We start from the raw sequence: 17,139 nt of genomic DNA on the forward strand, positions 1-17,139 counted from the left end.
AAAACTAAACAAAAGTAAGATTTCCAAGACAAGAGTGCATGCCCTAACATCACACTAAGAACCCACTGACCTTGAGCCAAAGATTGTACAATTTGTAAAGAAGGTACAAAGTATTATCTGTGTATTCCTGACATGCGATTGGCACATGATCATTGCTAATAAATGTTTGTTGGATGGTTGCTTTGTGAAGGAATGCTAAACATACCAAATAGAGTGGTGGTCAGTGCTTGTGAGGGGAAGATCCCAGCGATTAGTGGTCCCTTCATTAGTCTTGTATTTAGAGCCTTCCACATGCAGAGGGAAACATGCTCAAAAGCACAGTATTTTGACCTTGAGGAGGTACAATGGCAGTGTTGATGGTGAATCCTATTAGGTAATGACTAAAGTTAAATATCATGGGTGACAAGGACATTAAGTTAGGTTGAAGGTTTCTCAAATAAACATCAATTCCCTGCTCTCCTGTTTTCTACCCATTTTGTAACTCCTTATAGTGTCTTTGGCTTTTAACTGCTCCTTCTTCTAATGTATGGTGAGAGGCTAAAAGACAATTAAAAGCTTAAGCCAGGTTGTCTGACTCCTTTAACCACTGACACCTGCTAAGGGCTTCACCCGTATTCACTGAAGTCATTCCTTACAATCCAGTTATCCGCTGTCAGAGTCAGTGGGGTGGATGCGGGGGGGCAAGTTAGAGTAAACAAGAAGAAACAAAGTATATCTCAGCTCGTGGTTTTTACCTTTACTCTTTAAAGTCATATACCCACAACCATTGGAGTTAATTTCATGGCAATCTGTTAATATTATAATAACCACAATGTGATCCATTTGTGTGCTTGTTCATGCACATTTGTAGATTGCTTCATCAAATGTTTATTGAACACTTGTTATGTGCCATGCATTACACTAGACTTAGGAAATACAGACATATCCCACACACAGTATCTTACCCGTGGGCAAAGAGACAGAAGGGACAGATGGTTAGAATACCTGTGACAGTGGAATTATGAACAAAGAGCTAGGGGTATAAAGAAGAGTAGGGGGTAGGAGATGTGTGAGAAGACTTCTCAGAAGTTATATTTGAGCTGGTTCTTCAAGGCAGGAATGCACAAAGACATTGACGTGTAAACAAAAATGTGTTGTTGAGAAAGAAGTAGATTTGTGTATAGCATGCGTAGAACAGGGAAGTTGGGGGTGTGATTTGAGAGGAACAGGACTGAAAAAGACTGAGGCCAATGTGTTGGGGTTTTAATGTGCCTTGCTAAAGAGATCTCCAAAATAGATCCCATGCAATGTTAATTTTACAACGTAGTAATAGTTGTTACATTCAGAATGTTTTCCATTGTCAAATAAATTTGGAAATGATGGATTAAACTGACAGGTTTCTTCTCTGCAAGACTTCTTAGAGCCTTGAAGATGTAAAGGGTAATGCATGTTTGAAATTCTAAAGAGAAGCTAGTATGGTATGCAATATATCCCTTGCACAAAACCCCCTTCTTCCCATAGGATATCTTATGAGATTATTGTTCCAGAGTACTCACTTTGGGAAATGTTGCTTTGGGCCCTGGGGAGCCACTGAAGTGTTTTAAGCATGGGAGAAATATGAACAGGTTTGGGTATAAGGAATATCATTTGTGACAGAGATCCTGGAGAGAGGTGGGCCCAAATTAGTCATGGTAGTTTATGGAAGTGTTCATCAAGGTCCTCTAGCAGCATAGTCCATGACTTCCCAGGGCTCCATTTGACTAGAATAGGATTATGAGGAAACCTTCATTGGAACCCCTCTGAGAATCAGTCCGGGTAGCCAACATTGTTTGGTTTGGCTGAGATCTTTTCAAAAAAAAAAAAAAAAAAAAGAGAGAGGGCTATATAGATAAATGTGCCTCACAGATAAAATGTATTTATTACATTCTGTATACATATTATCCAAATATTGGGCTCACCCCAGTATTTAATGTGGCCTTCTCCAGCATCCCTCCTGGCTTGTTCTGCCCAAGCACCTCTCTTCTTCTGCCCAAGTGCCCATTGCCTAAGAGTTTTGTGTTGGTTAAGCAGTAGGTATCGCTGCCCTTGCTCCTGGCAGAAACCACACTTAACCTCACTGCTGGTGCAGAGTAAATAAGGTCCAGGTATTTCTGAGTCACTTACACAGAAACTCAGAGTGCCTTGAGGGTTATTTGTACCAGGGCAGTCCAGTTCGCATCAATGTCTTTCTGCTGCTTCCGAAAATATTGTATTCATATTTGAAGCTTAAGAAAACATAGGCTTGCTCACATATTGTCCTGGCCAGGAGCTCCCATAAGCCAGTGACAGTTTAATGAAAACAGCAAATGGAAAACATACCCTGACATCCTGAGGCTGAAATTTACTACAGTAAAAATTGACTTTATTTTCCAAACTTCCTTCTGAAGAAACATTTCTTTTAAAACTTTCTGACATGTGAGAAAAAAGGGGACAAATATGTTACATTATTAACAAATGTAGAATATGATTTCAGAAGAATTTGACAAATAAGCCCACTTTGTTTTCATTAATATCCTGAAAGCTAGTCACCTTTCCAAGCAATGTGAAGTCCTTCAGGCCATTGGTATTAGATAACTTGAAAAGTGATATGTTGACTCTTCAAATGCATCCTTTTTAATACAGATCATGCCTTAAACTTCAGTGATTCTATGGGAAATAAGAATTTTATGCAATCAGGCAAAACATGAGAAAATAGATTTTCATAATAGTCTTGAGGATTCCTGACCCTGATTACCTTGTCAATCCTTTTGGTTAAGGAAGGGAGAATTTTTCGGTGGGCAATGTGAACTTGAATTTACACTAAATAAGCAAAGCAAATCACAAACACTTTTCAGTGAGGGTAGTTAGAGCAACATTACCTTTTCCCTAGGCCATCTTTAGGATCATCTAAGGCCGGGTACAGTGGCTCACACCTGTGATGCCAACACTTCAGGAAGCCAAGGCAGGAGGATTGCTTGGACTTCAGAGTTCAAGGCCAACCTGGGAAACTTAGTGAGACCCTGTCTCTACAAAAAATAAAAACTTTAGCCAGGCACAGTGATGTCCACCTGTAGTCCCAGCTACTCTTCAAGCTGAGGTGGGAGGATCACTTGAGCCCAGAAAGTTGAGGCTGCAGTGAGCCTTGACTGTACCACTGCACTCCAGCATGGCCCACAGAGTGAGACCCTGTCTCTAAAAATTAATAATAATAATTTAAATTAGATAGTTTTATGTACTCTGTGTACTTTGGACCAGATTACAGCATTGTTTGGTCAAATCTATAGTCAAAAAATAAAAATAAAAAAACAAAATCAGCTGGGCACAGTGACTCATGCCTGTAGTCCCAGCACTTTGTGAGACCAAGGTGGGCGCATCACTTGAGATCAGGAGTTTGAGAGTTCAAGACCAGCCTGGCCAACCTGGCTAAACCTCGCCTCTACTAATAATGCAAAAGTTAGCTGGGCATGGTGGTGTGTGCCTATAATCCCAGTTATTGGGAGGCTGAGGTATAAGAATCACATGAACTGTGAGGTAGAGGTTACAGTGAGCCAAGATCATACCACTGCACTCCAGCCTAGGCAACAGAGTGAAACCGTATCTCAAAAACGAAAACAAATTAATTTCTCTGAAAATCAAGTATAATTCAGACTTTGGGCATGATCCAATAAGTCAGGTAATTTATAAAATATATATAAAAATCTTTTTTATATTTCAGAAAGCCATGTCCTCCTATATTATCTGTTTTCCTTTTAAAAAAAAAAAAAAAAAAAAAAAAAAAAAATAAGAAAAAAAAACTGGATTGCTTCAGACATTTGAAAAGAGTAGATTTTTCATTTGACTAGACTCATGCACAGATGTGGGTCACTTGGCTATTACAGCCAGCCAGAGAGATTTGCATCTAGATGCATTGCAGCGTTTTAATATAATTGGCCTTACTTTTTTTTTCTTAATACTGAAGCTAATTATGCCTTAGAGCAAGTACACTGGCTCTCATACTTAAATCTAACTAGACTTAGTAATATGATTAGCTTTAAGGATAGATTCAGAGCAGTTAACCAGTGGTACAAAAATGTGTGTATCAGGCAAAACAGATGAGTTGTGGGTTTTTTTTTTAAGCATGTCCACAAAGTATTAGTATATACTTTGTTGATAGAAATATTTCAGTGTAATTTGCTTTCCATGTGATGTTGCTTTGCACATATATTTCAGTTGTTTTCTAAATGTGGTTTCAACTTCTATGGCTAACATTAAAATTTTTTAGAACAAAACAACAATCAAAAACAACATAAAAGAATTGTCGTAGGTATATAAACAGCTAAATATTATGTTGACTAGAAGAAGTCTGAGAGCCATCTGTGAAAATTTAAAATATTTTATTTTGTAATGTAGACCAACATATCTGAAAATATACTATATCTTTCTAATGTAAGAACTAATTCATAACAATAACCAGGATCTATTTATTATTTTTCCTTTTAGCGGAAGTACAAAGTGAAATTGAAAGAATCTTTGAGTTGGCAAGATCTTTGCAACTGGTCGTTCTTGATGCAGACACCATCAATCACCCAGCACAACTTATAAAGACTTCCTTAGCACCAATTATTGTTCATGTAAAAGTCTCATCTCCAAAGGTAATTAGCTCCTTTCTGTCTTAAAGGTTAGAAGTGCGTCTTTTAAAAATGTGCTTTGCTCTGTGGTTTTTTGTTAGTGGACAAAGAGAACATCTTGCTGATTATTAATAAGCACATTTAAAATCTTTCCACAGTGTACAGGTTCTATGAATTTTCAGATAGTGAAGAATATAATAGTTCATTTCTTCTAAAAGCTACTATTGTAGATCCCAAACCAGACAGTTACGCAAGTGTATAATAAAAACAAAACATTAAGACAGATGTGGAAAAGTAGACTCTGGCTTATCATAGATTATGAATTCTATATTGGTAAATTTCTTGGATACTGTTGATTCCTGTGTCACCCATACTCTGTACCTAGTTGAGAGAGTACATCTATAGTTACCAAAAAAGGTATCTATATTGATCATATATAAAATAGAATATCACTGTTTAAACATCTCCTATGGAAGTATTATAGACCCTGACATTTGTGCTTAGGTTGAGTTCTTGAAAGAATGTAGTTATTCCATGGTAAGCACAATGGGAAATTTGCTTTGTATCTTTATGGCACTGTGGGAGATAAAAATAAAAGTGAAATAGCCCAAATTAGTTTCCTTTGATTTGGATGTTCTTTCATTTTTAAAACAGGATGTTGTTCTTAAAAAGTTAATGTGAAATGGATGCCCTTGGGAAATACCATCTTAATAATCAGTTTCTTCTCTGTGCCTCCTAATGTATTTTGGTGCCTAAATACAAATTCAACTGCCAACCAGCATGGCAGTCTCCTCTCATGGGCAGAGAATGTCTAAAGAAGCTGTACTCTCCTCCAGATTTTCTGAGATCCTATCCTTCCATCTACCTGTGCAGACACTGCTTTGGTGCAGTGGACTTGGGAATCCTGAGCAAACTAGGGCCTTTTGAGAATCAGTAGAATGAATTGAAATTGCTGCTGCGGATTCCAGCACTTCACTGCAGTGCAGGAGAGTTCAGCCCTTCCCACTGCCAGTGACACTGTCGTGTCCTTAAGTGCAAGAACAGGAGTTCCCAGACCCTATGTCCTGCGGTATTATGGAGCTCACAGATTAACACTGCTTGCAGGGGAAGGGCCATGGGAGATGGCAGTATATGGCCAAATGCAGTTACAGCGGTAGCCAAAAGACATAGATATATCACTGGTTTACATGTAGCAATATACTAATACAAATGTTTTGCCTGGATCCCTAATCACAGAATAGTCTGATTATTTTAAAATTAAACTGAAATGTCCCATTAATAATCGGTGACAAAAATAACCAAACATGTAAATGACTCTGACATTTATCTGACATGAAGATAATGAGCTAAAACATTATTCAACTGAATAATATTAAAGTATTACTTAACATAAATGACCTGGTACAGTCCACTCCCTCCATTTTTGCAGGGCTCTCTTTGAAATCTCTGGGGAAAATCTAGGGTGGGAACTCAGGCTCCTACTGAGACTTCACTCAGAGTTGGAATAGGATGAACATATCAAATCCATGGAACTCAGAGCCAATGTAAGCAGATGACATCATTACAGGTTTAAATATATGATTTCTCACACTGCATTTCCTCTCTTATAATGCTCGGGGCCAAGCAGACCATTAAAAAGATCCTGGCTTATTTGATTTTATTTTAACTCATCTACAATACCTGAGGTTCATGTCTTCTTCTGTCAGGTTTTACAGCGGTTGATTAAATCTAGAGGAAAGTCACAAAGTAAACACTTGAATGTTCAACTGGTGGCAGCTGATAAACTTGCACAATGCCCCCCAGTAAGTATGATCATTTTTTGTCTTCATCATTCTTGACTTGTTAGAAGAGGGTGTTTTTTTTTTTTTTTCATATTGTCGTTTTCATTCTAAAATGATGGTGATGATGGTATGTTGTCATCTAAAAGATTTCTTGAAACAAACTGCTGCTGTTATGTTGCTTGTATTCAAGCATCCAGATGTGGATGGTGTTTGCCTTGTAATAAGAAATGATCTTAGTGTCCGGGGTCTGCTCTCCTCACTGCTACCTTGTTTGCTTTGCAAACATGCAGCAAACCACTTAGCATTCAGCCTCCAGTCACGTGGATATGCTTAAGAAGAGAACAAAAGAAAACATACCAATTTTACCTTCCTTTAACTTTTCTGCAAGAAAATTCCAGCAGGCATAAAAGATTATAACACTGAAGGTCAAGAATTGATTGGAACTAGAGAGGCCCTGTGGTTGTAGCAGATGAAAGAGTCAGGGCTGAGTGAGATGAAAAACGAAATTATAGCAACTCTTCTTCTGGTGCCATTGCCAGAAAATAGCTGCTAGGTTGGAAGGTGAGCAATGGCGGGCTGGGGTAGGAGAGGGAACTGCTGTCACATGGCACTGGGTCCCCAGTGGCCAGTCTCTCCACTTTTTCCACTGACTTACTATTTCTGTGTCTATGTAAAGGAAATAACTGTCCTTCTTACTCAATGGATTCATTAGATTGTTTTATATAGTTGTGTAAGATTGTTTAAGCTCTATGGAAGCATGAAGTCTGATTCAAATGTTTAGAGAGGCAACACAGCATAACCTGTAAAAGCACAGACTCTGGAGCCAGATATTTGGGTTTTGAATCCACACTGACTCGTTATGTAATCTTGGGCAAGTACCTATCTCATGGGATTGGTGTAAGGATTGAGTGAATGAATATGTGGTAAAGCTGTTAGAACAGTGCCAGGCACATAAGAAGCACCATCTAACTTTTCTTATTATAATTACTGGATATACTTTGCGTGATGTCATGTCCGGTCCAGTAGACTCTGTAAGAACCTGTGCCTCTCTGGCTCACTGTTGTATGTCAGTTCCCTATCATAGTAGACCCATAATATATATTTGTGGAATGAGTGAATGAATGAAAGGATGGTCAGACAATAAGAGTAATAATACATCCTTTCATTCGATGCTTACAATGGGCCAGACAGTGTGCTAGATGCTTTACACAGACTATCTCTAATCTTCACAGTTACCTAGTGAGATAGGCCATATTATCCCCATTTTATAGTTTAGGCAACTGAAAACAGAGAGATTAAACGATTTCCCTAAGGTGACATAGCAAATTAGGATTCAATCTAGTCTAGATCTATCTGGCTCCAAAGATAATTTCCTACTCCCTAACCCATCCACCCGTACACACATGTACCTGGTTACCCACCCTGAAGATAATTTGATAGCTTGGAGCATGGCATGCTCTGTTAAGAAGTTTAACTTCACGCTGCCTGCTAATGAAGCCCAGTTATACAGTGGAATGTATGATTAAAGCACTGAACAATACAGAAGAATGTATTGCCCAGCTCTGACCTTTTAATGTTTCACAGTTGAAGGAAGATAATCTTTGTTGTCTAGCTATCAAAAGCCAGGAACTATGTTATTATTTCCAATTTTTGGAACAATCTTATAAGGATAATTATATCAGTTTGGTCTTCTGGGAAGCAGACACCTAAAGGGAATTAGAAATGCAAGAGATTTATTGGAGAAATTTTATTTTTATGAAAATAAGTTTCTTAACATTTATTCTAATAATTACTAGAGAAAATTCTTGTGTCCTATTAAATTTGAGGGATTTTAGCTGCTGAGAGGGTTGATCATTGAGTAGTTGTACATGTAATATGGTTTGTTACATCTGAAATAGCTGGAACCAAGAAAAGATATTTGCATCTGTAAAAGCAAGTAATACAATGAACTACCTTAGGACTTGTACCCAGGTCAGAGATTTCAAACAGCTCCATTACTGGAAAGACAGACTTGCCTTACCATTATCTCAGTAGGATAAACACTTTCTCTTTTTATGTAGTTGGTAAGATAACCTGGAATTTTAAACAGTCTGGATGGATAAGGTTACCTTGTACTTAACATTTTCTAAACACTGTTTACTTTATTAAACATATTCAATTGATACTGCCCAGACGGTAGTAATGCTGAGAAGGAATCATATCCTCTATTTTGGCATGTGGGAAGAAATCTTTGGATTATAAAACCAGTAGTAACCTTAAAAGTGCCTGCATTTGCCCCTGTTTTACTTCAAGACCATAATTATAATTGTCATCCAAAGATACGTGATCACTGTGTCGTTTTAACTCCTTTAGGAGAATTTGCAACTTACTTAATTGGCCAACGTATCTCCAGTCTGAAAAGTCAGCAAATTACATTGGCAGAGTATCACATTGCTAAGAAATGAAAGGCAACAGTTTTTGGGAAGGGAAGTCTGTAAGAGCACTGAAAAAAGTTAACTCTGTAGCCAGAAGAATTAATCCTAGATCCAGGGACTATTGAAGCAAAAAGAGACTTTAAAGAGCACCCAGTATAGCATTTCCTAGACTATATTATTTATAATATGGGTCCCATGTGATATCAGTAAGTGTTATGGGAAAATAATCCTGATACCAAAAATGTTTGAGAAAACACTTACATGAACAAAGGTAGTCTGGTTTCTTTACTACAGAACCCTGAATATGCCAATGTGTGTTTTATATCTCCAATAGGACAAATAGTATGCAGAGCTTCCCCTAAAATTGTGACTACAGATCTGCTTTTCCATTGAGTATCCTATGGGTCCAGTGGAACATGTCTAGGGAAAGGTTGACTTAGTCCAATCTCCTCATTTTACAAATGATGGAACTGAGACCAAGAGAACTGGCTTTTCAAAGGTTACATGCCTGGGTGAAAGTCAGCTTAAGATCTCTTTCTCCTAGTTTAGCAAGACTAGATGATGAATGGCAATATGTCAGTTATATATTCTCCTGGAAAGAAAAATATGGGTTTTGGCCAGGTGCAGTGGCTCATGCCTGTAATCCCAGCACTTTGGGAGGCCGAGGTGGGTGGATCACAAGGTCAGGAGTTTGAGACAAGCTTGACCAACACGGTGAAACCCCCTCTCTTCTAAAAATACAGAAATTACCTGGGCATGGTGGCACGCACCTGTAATCCCAGCTACTCAGGAGGCTGAGGCAGAATTGCTTGAACCTGGGAGGCAGAGGTTGCAGTGAGCTGAGACGATGCCACTGCACTCCAGCCTGGGCGACGGAGCAAGACTCCGTCTCAAAAAAAAAAAGTTAAGAAAAGTATTGGGTAAGGTGATAGATCAGAGAGATCAGTAAACTTTTTAAGGGCCAGATAGTAATATCTTAGGCTTTGTGGGCTACACAGACCCCTTTGCAAAACTCCTCGTTTCTGCTCTTGAGCAGGAAAGCAAACATAGACAGTGTGTAAAGAAATGGGTGTAGCTGTGTTCCAATCAAACTTCATAAAGGCATGAGACAGGCCTGATTTAGCCAGCAAACTGAAGTTACCCCCTTGTTCTAGGACCAAGCTATGGTTATCTATTACTATGCAATAAAATAACCACCAAAACTTAGTGACTTCAAACAATGGCCACTTGTGGTATTCAGCTGGCAGCTGACCTGGTACCTTAGCAGGAATGGCTGAAGGCTGGGCTCAGCCAGCTCTTTTTGGATACAGGCTTCTTACATGGCAGCTCCAGGCTCCAAGAGCAAAGATTCCAATCTCTTACGGCCTGGGCATAGATACCAGACTGCATCATTTCCACAGCATTCTGTTTATCAAAATAGTCACAAAGAGCAGGGTGCAGTGGTGAGTGCCTGTAGTCCCAGCTACTCAGGAGGTTGAAGCAGAAGGATCGCCTGAGCCTTCTGCACTGAGCTGTGATTGTGCCACTGCCCTTCAACCTGGGAGACATACTGAGACCCTGTCTCTGAAAGGAAATTTTAAAAAATTAGCTGGGCATAATCCTAGCTACTTGGTAGGCTGAGGTGAGAGAATTGCTTGAACCCAGGGATTTGGAGCTGCAGTGAGCCAGGATTATGCCACTGCACTCCACCCGACAGAATGAGACTTGTCTCTTTTTTTTTTTTTTTTTTTTTAAAGTCACAGAGGCTACCTAAATTCAAGGAGAGGGGATATAAGTCTTCATCTCCATGAGGAAATGTCAAGGAATTTGTGACCATTTAAAATCTGTCATGGACAGTAAGATGAGCGGGGAAAATGGGCTCCTGGATAGTTCTACTTTGGAAGAGGGGGGACTATCCTCTCGTTGCCCATTCAGAATTCACAGAAGAAAAGATGGGATGCAGACAAAAGGGGGCCTATGGGAACAGGACCTGCAAACCCATCTCATCTTATTTTTTAATATGACCAGGCTGATTTTCTATTGCCATTACACATCTATACGCTATATTTTTTTTATTTCTTTTTGCTTCTACCAAGTATTGGTATTCTTTTTCTCTTCAGATAAGTTGAGAATAGTATATTTTTTTAAGAAGGCCAAGTATAAACTTCCCCAGTACTATGGTAATAAGAAGAAAAGCTGAGAGAGACAATTGAACATATAAATGAAATGTAATCCTTTAATCCTACTTAGTTACAATCTGGCTTGTGTTACCCAAAGCTGACCCTGTGGCAGTTTGAGCTGTGTAATGTTTTTGTGTGTGTAAAATGACATTGATCGATCTTTCTGGGAGAAGGGAACTCATCTCCTCAGTAGAGTCTTGCAAACCTCTAACGTTACAGTAACCATGGGAGCTCTCTTCTGTCACCCTTTATTTTCCACTGCTGTATGGACTCAGATTTATCCTATGAAACACAAGAATTCTGGAGCAAATGATAGTGCCTGGTTATCCTTGATCAGATTGCTCTCACAGTAGTAATTTTCCACTGCCCTCTTCCAGTCATTTTATTTGAATTATTTAGAATCGTGTGGATTTACCTGTCTATTTGAAGTGCTCTCCTCATTGGTGCATTCATTATTCACAGCCCCTGGATGTCCACAGTTTAAGTCCTAACACTGCTTTTGAAAAGGAAGGTAATCAATTTCAGATGTCTGCTTCATGAAACAAGACCACATGGGATCCAGTTTCTCTCAGCCCACCTTTTCCAGGGATTTCAGCCACTGGACTTGGGTATATCGAGTTAGGGGTAGTTCATTCCCACCAGTGCTATGATCTAACACATCCAATTAATCTGACTTTAACAAAAGCATGGGATGCCTTTTCTGTAGGCACTAATGTTGGTAGATGGTGTAATGTTTGAAGAATACAAATGGACAGGATGGAGCGGTGTGGGGAGAAAAATATGTTTGGTTTCACAACAAGTGTCACAAATTATCAAGAGAGAGGAAGTCAAAAGGATCAAAGTTATATATTTTTTGCCCTCATTTTACCCTCACTAATTACTGGCAAGAATTATGATGATCTTTCCTGTTTAGCTCATTAAAGTGGAAACTGCCTGGGACTAACTGCTAGAGCCCAGTACTGTTGTCACCCTGGCTGGAGTGCAGTGGTGCAATCTGAGCTCACTGCAGCCTCCGCCTTCTGGGTTCAAGCGATTCTCCTGCCTCAGCCTCCCAAGTAGCTGGGACTACAGGCATGTGCCACCATGCCCAGCTAATTTTTGTATTTTTTAAAAGAAGAGACGGTCTCGAACTCCTGACCTCAGGTGACCTGCTCACCTTGTTCTCCCAAAGTGCTGGGATTACAGGTGTGAGCCACTGCACCCATCATAGATCTTTTAAAAGCCCTTCAACTCGGAGTCTAATTTCCCATCATTAGTTGAGCAGTGAGTTAAGTACTCAGAATGTCAAAGGTTTAATAATGTAAGGAATGGAGTTTTGATATGAAAGAAACATTGGTTGATTATTTTTATAATTAGCATTACACGTTGTACCATTCAGCCATTTTATTTTACTGAAGAGTACTTGCCAGTCTTTTTTTTTTGTGCGTGGTTTGTTTTGTTTTGTTGAGACAGGGTCTTGCTCTGTTGTTCAGGCCGGAGTGCGGTGGTGCAGTCATGACCTCCCCAGCTCAAGCAATTCTTTCACCTCAGCCTCCCCAGTAGGAGTCCATAGGAATGCACCACTAAGCCCAGCTCATTTTTTGATTTTTTTTGTCTTGAACCCCTGGGCTCAACTGATCCTCCTGCCTTGGCCTCCCAAAGTGCTCCCTTTTTTTTGTTGTTGTTATTGTTGTCGGTCTCAGGGTCTCTATATTTTCCAATAACAAGGAAACAAAAGTATGCTTACCCATATTATTTCTTTTACCACTTAGAAATAAGAAAATGCCCAACATGCAGTTTTATCTATGTACAGCAAATAAATGTAAAGCAATGCATATAATTATAATTATTATTATATGCATGGGAGAGTTTTGGTACATTTAATCCCCTGTCTAGCTAATATTCAGTAATGAACCAACTTTAAAAAGTTAAGTTCAGGCACAGTGGCTTATGCCTGTAATCCCAGCACTTTGGGAGGCTGAGGCAGGTGGATCACTTGAGCCCAGGAGTTCGATATTAGCCTGGGCAACATGGGGAAAACCCATCCCTACCAAAAACTACAAAAAATTAGCTGGGCGTGGTGGTGCATACCTGTAGTCCCAGTTACTTAGGAGACTGAGGCGTGAGAATCACCCGAGCTCCAGAGACAGAGGCTGCAGTGATCGGAGATTACGCCACTGCACTCCAGCCTGGGTGTGGGAGTGAGACCCTATCTCCAAAAAAAAAAAGTTAAAATTAAACTTCAAAATTAGTTTCTACATTTTATATACTTTTATTAAAATATTCAATAGCTGCTTCCTAGATTTAAAAAATCAGACAATATACGTTAGTTTTAATGAGATTCTCCCCTCCATGCTAAAAAATATGTATTTTATAGTCATTAAGGAAGACTTACCCAGTGTCTTTATATATCTTCCCTCCAAAAAGAATTGAAAAGAAATAAATAGAATATGCTTCATTTCCTCCAGGTAGGTCTCGAAGAGCACTGTATCTTCTGTAAAAAGTAGGGCGACCCACCATTTGCTCAGGATTTTCAAGGTTTAGCAGTGACAGTCTCATCCCAGAAACACTGAGATCCCCAGCAACCACAATAATTGGTCACCCTAATTCAGATGGCTTCCCTAGTAAAGAGTGTTACATCTTCCTGTGTGAATGGAGAACCAAACGGTTGGTTAAATACTTTTTTTTTAAGACCTTGCAAGTATTCATTTCCATTTTATTCACTTTCAGTCTTTCTTCCCCTTTCTTTCTTCCCTGCCGTTTTAGTTCATAGCCACTAAATGAGCTAGAGGCATGTTTTTCACTCTGGGTTATTTACAGTGCTTTTCTTTTATTTTTTAATTTTCTTGAAAGAGCTTATCCAGAAAGGGAGCCTAATGTGCCTGATGTTTTGAGGTTTGATTTGATTCTCCTATTCACTACTTATTTACTTTGGCAGCCACACCGTTCTGCCTACCTCAGCTGAAGAGAACATCCCATCATAGAAGGGCAGAGGTGTTCCCTGTGGCCGTGCTTTGAAAACAGCTCAGCGATGCCCTTCTCTTGGGCTGCACCAAGGGCATAGTATCACTGAGTTGGTAACTGTTTGCTGCCCGGGACTTCTGCTGATTTGGAGCTCTCTGCATCCATAGCCCATGCTGCAGGCCACATATTGCATAGTAAAGAGTTGACTGCCCTTGAACCTTTAAATTTATGAAAAATTGGCAAAGCTGGTTTGCATAATTCATTGGGTTGCTTCTCTTTGCATTTCTTGTATGATTTTTAAAAATTGTTTCCCCGATACTGAGTTTCTATCACTCTGGTCTACTCAGCTGTGTTATTTCCCAAACAGCTAAAGAGAAAAATTGTCACAGATACACAGGCTGTGAAATTCTTCCTAGTTGAAAATAAGCCACATATGTCACTATTCATTCAGAAGCAGAAATTTGCTTTTCTGTGTGTTTTTTGAAAGCCTAAAAGCAGTTTCAAGTCATCTTCCAACCTATATCTGTCTTTTAGCAGTGCAAAAGCAGTTTCCTAGAAATGACTGAGGCTTAAGCACACAGCCATGTGCTGATACATACAAATTCTATCCATTCATTGGCAAAGAGAAACGCTTTATTAAACTTAAGGTAATTAAATGTGCCACTATGTCTACAACAGTGACGGTGCAACAAGTAGAACGGCCAAGTAGATATAAACCTCATTCAAATAACATTCTGCCATAGGTGCTGCTTACCCTCCTTGGGCTTTGCAATCCTGGCTGTGAATGTCAGGACCCATCCAGCCCAGGTATCCTTGGAAGGTTTTTCAGTTTGGCACTTTAAGAAACAGCAAGAAAATGACTTGTTGAGACTAATCAAACCCGTATTATATGAGACCTATGTAATTAAATTTTATGTTTCACATAAATAAAATGATATAAACAACCAACTCCAGATCACATAAAGTGTAGAACTTGCAGCACACTTTAGCCTGGAATGACCGAGAGACTGGTCCTTTGTTCTGGTGCTGCCTTGTTTCCTCTTTCTTCCTCCTGTGCCATCTGAGTCTGTGGATGTTCTTTGGGGTATAGCTGTCGTTGTCTCACTCAAGTCAGCACCTCGATGCTTCTATTTATGTCAAAGTATCATGGACAGTTCTGATATTCTATATTTGTTACTGCTGAACGTTTACACAAGTGGGGGAGGGGCTTTTGATTGCAAGAGACAAGCAATTCCCTTGGGTTACTTTAGTGGAAAACGGGATTTATTGTAAGCCTGTATGTTGACAGAAACTCTAGGCAGTAGCTGCTTTCCCTGGCCCTCATGGCTATATGATCTCTTTCTTCCATTGAGCCTCTACTTCTCTTTTTTTGTTTTATTCTCGTCCATCTACAGGTAACATTCTTTGGCTTACTCATAACTTCCCCTTCCTTGTAAGTTCAGTTTTCACACATCTCTCCAAGCCTCCTTCTAAATCCACAACTTTATGCTTCCGCTTCAAACGTTAACTGGCTCAGTCTCTTTATTTTTCTGAATTAAAGTCCCAGCGTGACATAGATTATTATGGATTTTAATACTTATCTCTCCTTCCACACTTTATGCTTTTTGAGCATAAGATGTTGCCTGTTTTCCTTGCCACTGTATACCCACAGTGCCTAGAAGAAAATAGGGACTGAGTAAATATTTTATGAATGAATAAAATATGCAAAAAAACTCTGAAATTTACTAATAACTGTTCTTCGTTGGGGGTAATTTTCCACCTGAGTTGAACTGGCTGAGTCTTCTCAAACATGAGTCCATTTGGACTGAAGTCATCTTATTCTTTTCCTAGTCCTGTTCCAAGAACCCCAAATGGCTTTCCAATTTAAGGCCAAAATTTTCCATAAAAATTGATGTGATGAAACATTTAAATAGTAAATGTTGGGAGAGAGATTGTTTCCATGGTGACTTCTGCTTCAGGAGTCCTTGTTCTAAGCACAGAAGAGAATGACTGAGCTGAGACACCATGAACTTCACATTATCCAGTTGCCATTAACCTAAATTCAGCCAGCTTTATCAGTGCCGATGGCAGTGACCCTGTCTTTGATTCATTTCTGGGAGCTTCTTATTTTGGTAAAATGAGTTCATAAAAACAGATGAAGGTGGTGGGAAAGGCATTTCAATCCTTCTATTGAAAGTTGAGATGTGAGCCGGGCATGGTGACTCATGTCCGTAATCCCAGCACTTTGGGAGGCCGAGGCAGGAGGATCGCTGGAGCCCAGGAGTTTGAGACCAGCCTGGGCAACATGGTAAGATCTTACCTCTACAAAAAGTTAAAAAAATTAGCCAGGTGCAGTGGTGCATGTCTGTGGTCCCAGCTACTCAGGAAGCTGAGGTGGGAGGATCGCTAGAGCCCAGGTGTTTCAGGCTGCAGTGAGTTGTGTTTGCTCCAGTGCACTCCGCCCTGGGCCACAGAACAACACTCTTTCTGAAAGAAAAGGAAAGAGAAGAGAAGAGAAGAGAAGAGAAGAGAAGAGAAGAGAAGAGAAGAGAAGAGAAAAGAAAATTGAGATGTGCTAACACTTACCTGTGGAATGACTTTTCTCTTTGTGTGGTGCCAAAGTTTTCTGATTTCCCTCTGAAGAGTGTATGTCTGGGGTATATCCTGTCTGTGTTCCCAGCCAAAGTGTAATGACAGGGGGGCCACCCTGCCCCTCTGGGGCAGAACAACTTCCTGAGTCCAGACCAGATGTTGAACAATGGCCTTACTGTCTGAAACATGGACAGCAGATACTTCTTTTGTGACCCCCTGCTTTCCCCAATTAAACACCCCTTGTTCTTTTTTAACCATTTCACAAAATGATCTTGTGGTAGCAAACCACTGCCATGTGGTTTTCTGTTATTAATCCTAAACTTTCTTTCCTTGGTGTTTTATCTTAAGACACATAATGTTATTTTCACAAGCATTCTGAAAATTATCCAAGGCCGGGCGCGGTGGCTCAAGCCTGTAATCCCAGCACTTTGGGAGGCCGAGACGGGCGGATCACAAGGTCAGGAGATCGAGACCATCCTGGCTAACATGGTGAAACCCCGTCTCTACTAAAAATACAAAAAAAAACTAGCCGGGCGAGGTGGCGGGCGCCTGTAGTCCCAGCTACTCCGGAGGCTGAGGCAGGAGAATGGCGTAAACCCGGGAGGCGGAGCTTGCAGTGAGCTGAGATCCAGCCACTGCACTCTAGCCTGGGCGACAGAGCAAGACT

General features: G+C 39.9%; 1 protein-coding gene across 5 annotated transcripts in view; it reads left to right on the forward strand.

The window, feature by feature from the left end:
* Positions 1 to 17,139, forward strand: part of CACNB4 (calcium voltage-gated channel auxiliary subunit beta 4) — a 273,041-nt gene that overhangs the window by 246,352 nt on the left and 9,550 nt on the right. For all 5 annotated transcript variants that reach the window (XM_017866083.1, XM_017866079.1, XM_017866080.1 and 2 more), the window contains 2 exons: positions 4,477 to 4,628; positions 6,311 to 6,406. In XM_017866083.1, the coding sequence (XP_017721572.1) occupies positions 4,477 to 4,628; positions 6,311 to 6,406 (248 nt within the window). The remainder of the gene's footprint in view (positions 1 to 4,476; positions 4,629 to 6,310; positions 6,407 to 17,139) is intronic.

This window comes from Rhinopithecus bieti, unplaced genomic scaffold (genome assembly GCF_001698545.2).
Source record: "Rhinopithecus bieti isolate Rb0 unplaced genomic scaffold, ASM169854v2 scaffold_81617, whole genome shotgun sequence".
NCBI lineage: Eukaryota > Metazoa > Chordata > Mammalia > Primates > Cercopithecidae > Rhinopithecus > Rhinopithecus bieti.